Source organism: Rutidosis leptorrhynchoides, chromosome 1, assembly GCF_046630445.1.
Source record: "Rutidosis leptorrhynchoides isolate AG116_Rl617_1_P2 chromosome 1, CSIRO_AGI_Rlap_v1, whole genome shotgun sequence".
In the NCBI taxonomy this organism is placed as follows: domain Eukaryota; kingdom Viridiplantae; phylum Streptophyta; class Magnoliopsida; order Asterales; family Asteraceae; genus Rutidosis; species Rutidosis leptorrhynchoides.
Genome location: NC_092333.1, coordinates 77172060 through 77181547, shown reverse-complemented (window position 1 = coordinate 77181547; position 9488 = coordinate 77172060). Strand labels below are relative to the sequence as shown.

General features: G+C 33.5%; 1 protein-coding gene across 1 annotated transcript; it reads left to right on the top strand.

The window, feature by feature from the left end:
- Nucleotides 1–6289: 6289 nt before the first annotated feature.
- LOC139861836 (aluminum-activated malate transporter 12-like) lies at nucleotides 6290–8700 on the top strand. The gene is made up of 6 exons (XM_071850363.1): nucleotides 6290–6604; nucleotides 6693–6833; nucleotides 7090–7362; nucleotides 7484–7605; nucleotides 7740–7883; nucleotides 7965–8700. Exons 1-6 carry the CDS (start codon nucleotides 6316–6318, stop codon nucleotides 8568–8570), a joined length of 1575 nt encoding a protein of 524 aa, XP_071706464.1. The 5' UTR covers nucleotides 6290–6315; the 3' UTR covers nucleotides 8571–8700.
- The last annotated feature ends 788 nt before the right edge of the window (nucleotides 8701–9488 follow it).

The window sequence follows — 9488 nt, the reverse complement described above, 5'->3', positions numbered from 1 at the left end:
CTGCTACAGTACCGGGCCTCGAGTAATTTTATTTTTTTTCTTTTCTGTTTTGGTGTTTTAATAAATAATGATATAAATAAATAAAAACTTGTATTTTAAAAACTAAAATAAAGATAAAGAAATTTTATAATTTTATAAATATATAACAAACTATTAAAAATATATAAATATTTTGTTTTTCTTTTTATATTTTTGAATATTTAAAACGTATTTTTATAAAAGCGTATTTTTATAAAAGTAAACTTAAAAATTAATAAAAATCTTTTTTTTATATAGCGTTGCGCTTTAAGCGTTTTAGATGTCCCCGGCAGCGGCGCCAAAAATACTTGATCTGTGCGAGGTGTACTAGGAAATAGTATTATTTTTATAAGGAAATACTATTAAATACGATACAATTTTACACAAGATATTTATTTATTTATAGAATTGATATACCTAAACCTTGCTACAACACTTATAGGTAGTGTACCTAATCGTACAGTAGTGTAGTTTTTAGTAAGTCCGGTTCGTTCCACATGGAAAATTAAACAAGCTTAACACTATATTTTTAAAAACTATATTTGTAAAAATATAAAAATGTATATAAGTAATATTATTATTATAAAAGGGGGGGTTTTTTTACCGTTTAATGACCGGTTTGTCGATTTTAAAACTTTAGTCACAGTTAAAACCTAATGTAAAATATTAAAAATAAATAAAAGACTTAATTTAAAGCGTAAAGTAAATAACGATAATGAAATTGCGATAAATAAAAGTGCGATAAAATAAAATTGCGATAATTAAAGAGAACGATAATTAAAAGTGCAATTAAATACGATGACAGTAAATAAAAGTACGATAATTAAAAGTGCAATTAAATATGAAATAAAAGAATTATGCTTATTTAAACTTCCGTAATCATGATGTTTGACGTGTTGATTTTAGTTTATTCCCATGGGTTAATTGTCCTTTGTCCTGGATTATTTAATATGTCCATCTGATTTTTGTCCATAACAGTCCATCAGTCATAAATATAAAGTGCGAGTGTCCTCGTCAAATTATCCTTATATCCGAAGTCAAATATTCCAACTAATTGGGGACTTAAACTGTAACAAGGTTTTAATACTTTGTTTAATAATTACACCAGGATATCGACTGCGTGTAATCCAAGGTTTTAATACTTTGTTAACAATTACGCCAAGTGTCCTTGTACATAATTCACCCCTGTTTTAATAAGTCTATTAACTATTAATCTATTCCCGTGTCCGGTTAAATGAACGATTATTCGTACATATAAATATCCCGCCCATCGTGTCCGATCGAGTGTATATGGTTATTTATAGGTACGTCCAATTGTAAATCTTTACATTAAATTAACAAACTATCATTTAGTTAAACAAATATAAAGCCCATTAATAGCCCATAGTCTAATTTTCACAAGTGTCGTTCTTTTGTCCAAACCCCAATTATGGTACAAAGCCCAATTACCCAATTTTAGTAAATAGCCCAACATCACGATTACTTCGGCATTAAATAAGCATAATAATAACTTAGCTACGAGACATTAATTTAAAAATAACATTAACCATAACTTACAGTGATTAAAAATAGCGTAGCGTTACACGGACAGAATTTCGACTTACACCCTTACAACATTCGCTAACATACCCTTATTATTAGAATTTAAAATTAAAATTAAAATTAAAATTAAAATTAAAATATAAATATATATATATATATATATATATATATATATATATATATATATATATATATATATATATATATATATATATATATACACGTTTATAGATAGAGAGATGGATGGATATATGGTTCGTGCAAAGCCTGCCTTTTATAGGCATGTGGCCAGAATTTCAGGGCCATGCGATTGCATGGCTTTTGTGCCTCCAGGCCATGCGATCACATGGTGGTAGGTATCAGCTCACACTTCTTTGTTTTCTTGTTTGTTGACGTTTATAATATATAATATAATATATAAATAATTTATATAATTATTTAAATATTATATTATATTCTTGTGCATAGTTAACTCATAATTTTTAGTCCGTTGCGTCGAGCGTTGAGAGTTGACTTTGGTCCCGGTTCCAGTTTTTCGAACGTCCTTGCGTACAATTTAATATCTTGTATTTTGCGTTTCGCGTCTTGTACTCTTGTAATTTTGAGACGTTTCTCATCAATAATTTGAACTATTTTGATTGCACTTTGTACTTTTGAGCTTTTTTGGTCGTTTGCGTCTTTAATTCGTCGAATCTGTCTTTTGTCTTCACCTTTTATTATTTAAACGAATATCACTTGTAAATAGAACAATTGCAACTAAAAGCTTGTCTTTCTTGGGGGATAATGCTATGAAATATATATTCGTTTTTAGCATTATCAATTATTCAATATTGATGTGATATTTATATTACAATGCAAACCCTAATAAACCTAAAACCCTAGTGGACCTAAGCCTACAATCGGGTTGGGCTAACTTATCATCTAACAAACCATTCAACACATCGAAGTAAAAAACAAAAACAAAATGACACATGTTCATTCTCTTTAAAGCTTTCAGATTTAACAATCAGATATCAAAAAACTTACTGAAAGGATTCAAGTTACTTATGTACTGTGTCGAAAATCATTTTACAATATGCAGAGTCGTTTGGCATAACTTATAATTGCAGAAAAAAACCAAATATAATAAATCATTTTAAAATCATTTACTTGTGTACTGTGTCGAAAATCATTTTAAAATCTCACCCGGTACCGTTAACCCATAGTTCAACAAATCATCCGGGTCAAGATCCGAACTTGAATTAGACGGTATTCGTAAAGTGAAAAATAATGCGACCCATCTAATTTAACAGTTGCTTCATCTTTAGCCAACGGAAACTGTATGACGTCACCAATACGAGCAAGAACGGCGGCGACGGCGGTTCCTTGTCGGAGCTGGATTATTTCAAAATCGCCGGAAGCAAGTTCGACACTTTGGTGTTTATCGATTAAATGAATGATTGACTTTGGGATCTTGATGATAATTTCTTCCGATGGTTCTAATGATGTTAATATGTTTGGATCGTAAGACTTATGATGAGTGTCAATGAGTAGGTTTTCATGGTCAAAATCAAGAGATGGGTATAGAGATGGAGCAGATGGAGTGTATAGTGAGATGGAGTGTATAGTGATGATGAATCTGGGTTTGATTGAACGATTTGCGGGTACAGATTATTAGTTTTAGGTTTTTGTAATTCCATATTGGTTTAAAAGTTATCGATGTGCAGTTTGGGTGGATTTTGATGGGTTTCTATGTGAAAGATAAAAACTTGTAGATTAAAGGGTAAAAGGATGAAAGAGAAAGAAAGACTAAAATACCCTCACATGTTTTGCACATGCTTGATTTAACGGTTGAAATAGACAGAAAGTAGACGAGAGGACGAGGGATGTAGTGTTTTGATACATTAGGGACGAGGAATGCAAAAAAAAAAGGACATGAAGTCAAATTTGATGTAAACTTCAGGGACGAGGAATGAAATTTTGTCAAAGTTCTAGTTAAGCTTTTATTTTGTCTCTTGTTATCTAGCTAGTCTAAACATGGAAACTGTACTTATTTCCCCGTAAATTGCTTCTATAAATTAATTTCAAACAAAGATTAGTAAAAGTATAGAGTACATGTAACAATAAAACCTGAAGTTATGTTTGTTATGTGATACACAATATGTGGCTATGCAACCACATACATTAATCTTTCTAACACGGACTACTATGGCTAAATATGTAGCGGTGGACCATTTGAAGTCTTGCGAGCCACCTAAACCGCCTAACCAATTAATGGCGGACACATGTCATTCACAAGTTCATTTCCGATTTTTGTACTGTTTAACTTACACTGCTCTCCATTGAATTAGTTATGTGCGACTTATTAATATTAATTTGACAGACAAGGTTCTAAGTAGGAAATGTTTAATCTACCCTTGTGAGTTGTGACCCAACTTTCTTTTTCAGATTGATTTCAAGTACAAATTGACTTTTGATGCTATCTAAATATAACTTTTACATGGACAACACGTGAAAACAAAACAAACTTTTTTCCTAAACTCGCACGGCCACAATCATCTATCACTAAAATTAAATATTGTAGGTGTTTTGAAACTACCAACTAGATTCTTTACATTTTATAGTGGACATCTGAAAAACAAACTTCACGAACAGGATATATTTAAAGGGAAATAATTTTATTAAAAAATAACTAGCCAACGACAACATACGATCCTCATCACGAACATGATTTAGATTTTGTTATGGGGTAAAATTCAAATTCAAATCTCTCATTGGACCTTGTTGATGCATATTTGTGTGGTCATCGTTGGACGAATAACTTTTATTATTATATAGCACACCTAGATGTATTACGCGCGTGAAACTGATCAGTTACATGAGCATATGTAACTGTTGGGCCATAATATCTAGAGTCTCATTCGTATAAATGAGGCACATTAGGGTTAATGTCTAGTTTGCCTCTCTCTCTCTCTCTCTCTCTCTCTCTCTCTCTCTATCTCTCTCTCTCTCTCTCTCTCTCTCTCTATATATATATATATATATATATATATATATATATATATATATATATATATATATATATATATATATCAGTTAAATGCGTTCATTAGGGTTAAGAGACAAGAGTCTAAACCCTAATTGGGAGAGCCTCGTTTTAGCGATCCTGTGCATAGGGAAGATCATGCTCGATCTCCCCTGGCCACCGATGTTTCTCAGTTTAAATCAATTGTAAGTTCAACATTTATATTAATAATATTGATTTATGTTTGATTCATAGTATTTATCTTTATCGTCTTTGATCTTGCTCGTATAATGTTGTTAATGATCCTTAATCGGACCAACATACCTAATTCAACTAGCACAAGATAGTCTAGTAGTTGAGAACCTGATTTCCTGTCTCAGGTTCGAATCATGTCTAAGACTAATATTTGATTGTGGTCTAGGAAGGGTGGAAACAGCCATCGAATAATCATATTGACTGCGTACATCAGAGTAGAGTGTGAGGTCGGATTACTCACTCTCCCGGTAGCCCGAACAAGGAAAAACCTTCTACCCTTTTCATTGAACCTACATACATTACCAGTGACGAAATGCAAACCCAATTGTGCTAATACGTTCTCAATTGTTTATAAATTTAACGGAAATGGGGCAACAGGTAGTTTAACACGATAAGTTAATATGAACATTTTTTAGTAGCAGTAAAACAAATTTTGTCGTGCTTGGATAACAAGGTATTGTCTACGAATTGCATTATATGACTTTGGCTCTTTTTACAAAAAATTTAAAAAATAAATATAATAAAAATGACAATATCTATTTTTAAGCCAAGAAAACGAAATCAAACAAACAAAATCAAAGACACCCCTTTTCTTGCTAGGATTTATTAGAATCTATGCATTTAAGTATATGTTTTGACTAAGGATGACACGGCCAAATTTGGGATCGGTTTAGGTAATCTCAAACCCAAATTCGATTAAAAAAACTCGTTACAAACTTGAATCCAGACCTGCCGGGTCTCCATTTAGTTATTAACTAGCAGGTAAACAGGGTTCTCCACGGGTATCCGGGTCCCCATTTACCTACGAATTATCAGGTAAATGGGTTTTTCCACATGTATTCGAGTCTTTTTTCGTGTATACGAGCCGGGTAATCGGGTATACGGGCCGAGAAATCGGGTTTACGGGGCGGGTTATCTGGTTTGCGTTCGGGCCGGTTAATCGGGTTTGTGTCTAAAACCATCCCCGGACCCCGACCCGCAAAAAAACTGAAAACCATCCCCACACCCGACCCTAGACCCATTTATCCGGCTCGAACCCAGTTCAAAAATATCGAGTTTCAGATTTCCCATCGGGTAAAGATTTTTTTACCATCTTTAGTTTTGACCGAAATCGCCCCTTCTTACTTACGGGATTAAGCTTAAAAGATTTCCCTTAGATATAAATATAATGTGAAAATAAATAAACATCAAGTTGCTCAATTCATATACAAATCAAGCAATATCTCCTAAAAGGAAAAGTTATAAATCAAAAATCTTGTGTATGCAAAAGGCATTTTAATACCCCGTGTCCCCCCCTTATAAATGCAGCAAGACCTAATAGTAATTATATAAGGGTGCCAATAGACCTTCAAACTTATTAACACATTTTTGAGACCAAACTGTATATTGATCTCATTTTTTTATCATCAATTCATACAAATTCACATTTTTTCAATTGGAACAAGGACCATTTACAATATATCCATTCATACAGAGTTTTTTATTTATTTATTGTAATGTGTCCAATTGGTGTTGCTGTTTCTGATAAATACGCCACAGTGGATAGTTTAAAGAAGCGAGCTCGAGTTTATACTGAGACGACAAAGAGATCTATATGCTCGACATGTCAAAATATATTGAAAGTGGGTCAAGATGACCCGCGAAGGACGATTCATTCACTAAAAGTTGGCTTATCACTAACACTAGTTTCTTTGCTATATCTTTTAGAGCCATTGTTTAAAGGGGTTGGCGAAAATGTTATATGGGCTGTCATGACTGTTGTAGTAGTTCTTGAGTTCACTGCAGGTTGAATCACTTTTTAAGCTTCACTTGGTAAATATTAATATAATATATAAAACATTTCATGATTTATAATCTGATATATGTAACACAGGTGCAACTCTATGCAAAGGATTGAATAGAGGTCTAGGAACATTGTTAGCAGGATCCTTGGCGTTCTTATTTGAGTTCATCGCTAGAGAAAGTGGGAAGGTTTTTAGCGCCGTTTTTATTGGAGCTTCGGTTTTTTTGATTGGTAAGCAAGGAACAAAAAAGATGTTAGTTTTATGGATTTTGCTAACGACAACCCTGAGGGTTGTCGTTAACATGCATAATAGTACATGGCGGTTACGTGTTGAATTTATGCTGATGGTTATTAGATTGTAGAGTACTTTATTGCACGTTAACGACAGCCTTATGAGCCGTCGTTAGCAAATTCCTTGTTTTATTAACATAAAATGACTTAATGTTTAAGACTTTAATACTTGTTTGTATATTGGAATGTTGTGCAGGAGCTATGAGTACATACTTGAGGTTTTTCCCCAAGGTAAAGAAGAATTATGATTATGGTGTGGTTATATTCCTCTTAACATTTAATCTGATTACTATATCGAGCTATCGAGTTGAAGATGTGCTAAAAATAGCTCGTGAGCGTCTCTACACCATGGCTATTGGTTCTGGTGTCTGCATTCTCATGAGCCTGTTTGTTTTTCCAATTTGGTCCGGCGAAGATCTTCATAATTTCTCTGTTTCTAAAATCGAAGGTTTGGCAAAATCTATCGAAGGTATGTTATTACATCGTTTAAACGTCTATTTTTGCAATAGTATTTGTTCATCAAATTAAGGTTTATCAATACCAAAACAGTACCAGCACGAAAACTAACTAGACATCATTTTTAAATGCAGCTTGTGTCGACGAATACTTTAATGAAGGAAAACCAGGTGTGGTGAATGATACATCGATAGAAGATCCGATTTACAATAATTACAAAGCTGTTTTGGACTCTAAATCAACTGACGAAACACTGGTACGTTCTGTCATTTAAGTTTCATTTTATTATTAACACTTCGAAAGCTGATTAAAACCCAGGTTCAATCCCCACCAATTACATTTTGGGCCTTGCCTTTAAAAAATTAACTTCAAAATCTGAATAAATGTTAGGCTTTACACGCAAGTTGGGAGCCACGACACTCATGGCACTGTAATCCATTTCCATGGCAACAATACGTTAAGCTAGGAGCCGTTCTTCGGCATTTTGGATATACTGTTGTTGCTCTTCATGGAACTTTGCAAACTGAAATCCAGGTACCCTTTTTTGCAGCATTTTTTTGAACGCGTCTATATTCTATAAGTTTTATAATTACACGTGATTTGTTTATTTTTCAGACTCCAAAATCAGTACGAATGTTGTTTAAAGATCCTTGCACTCGTCTAGCAACCGAAGTATCAAAGGCACTAATGGAACTAGCAGACAGCATAAGACACCATCGCCAATGTTCACCAGAAGTACTCTCGGATCACCTTCATCAAGCCTTACAAGACCTGGACACCGCTTTGAAATCCCAACCACGCCTTTTTCTTGGGCCAAATGGGCCCAACAACACTGCCAACATGCTAGCATTAATGGCAGCAACAACCAGATCAAAGCCTGAAAAACAATTATCAAGTGTAAAAACAGAATCGTCTGCGTTATCCGAGTGGAGAGCAAAACGAGTATCCAAACAGTCGGTAGAAACTGAGGGGAGGTTCTTAAGGCCGACATTGAGTAAGATTGCAATCACGAGCCTTGAATTTTCGGAGGCGTTGCCATTTGCGGCGTTTGCAGCTTTGTTAGTGGAGGTGGTTGCTAAGCTTGATCTTGTGATCGAAGAAGTTGAAGAATTGGGAAGGATTGCTTGCTTTAAAGAGTTCGAAATTGGAGATGATGTGATTTTGAATGTTGATGACAGGTCTAAAATGGAGATTAATTTGCCTTCATATATTGTTGATTAGTTTTTAATCAGTAGCGGAGACAATAGGGTGGTTAGGGGTGCTTCATCCCAACTCACTCATTTGAAATGGATATTTAGTATCGAAATTTATGAACCATCCGTAAGAGATTTATGTAATCACCGCAATAGTTAATGAGTGATCTTACTTTGTTTTTATATACAGTAAAGCTAAAACAAAATTACATTTAAAGATTGAACTAATGAATTATAAGATTTTAATACACGAATTACGATAATAAAACCGACGACATTCCCATCTCTCTCTGAATGTTCTTTTAAATTATTTTTTTCTTTCAATTTCAATTAAATTCCAAGTATATTTATATTATTTAATACATATTACTACAGTTAAAAAGATATATCTCATTTTCTTTTTTAATGAAGTCTGAAATTTTATTAAAAATTAAAAATATAAAGGACAAGAAAGTAAATTAAAAATGTATCACATTTGTTAACCTTAAAAATCATAAGTTTCTTCTTGCACGATTTGTAATGATTGATAACTTCACGCAATATAAGCGGCCTCACCCAATATAAGCGGCCCATCTATAATTTGACGACGACAGTTCGGACTAATAATAGCATCGATGACTTTTGCCAATCTAGTCGCCAAAATCTTGGAAACAATCTTGTACAACATACCAATGAGGGCAATAGGCCGATACTCCTTAACAAACATAGGATTGTTAACGTTCGGGATAAGAGTAATAAAAGAAGCATTTGAACCATGATCCCAACTTCCCGTATCAAAGAACTTCCGAACAACAAGACAAACATCGTCTTTTTAAACATCCCAATAAAGCTTTAAAAAAGAAAAGAGAACATGTCTGAACCTGGAGCTCTATCAACCCCCAAGCCCAAACCGCATCTTTGATTTCTTCTTCCGAAACATCACATTCCAACATCTCTTTATCGACAG

What these genes read in the sequence shown, in the direction of transcription:
- LOC139861836 (XM_071850363.1), top strand. Translation starts at nt 6,316, where the DNA reads ATGTGTCCAATTGGTGTTGCTGTTTCTGATAAATACGCCACAGTGGAT. An exon ending in AATCAACTGACGAAACACTG is followed by an intron (nt 7,606 to 7,739) that starts GTACGTTCTGTC and finishes AATAAATGTTAG; the next exon opens with GCTTTACACGCAAGTTGGGA. An exon ending in CTTTGCAAACTGAAATCCAG is followed by an intron (nt 7,884 to 7,964) that starts GTACCCTTTTTT and finishes TTTATTTTTCAG; the next exon opens with ACTCCAAAATCAGTACGAAT.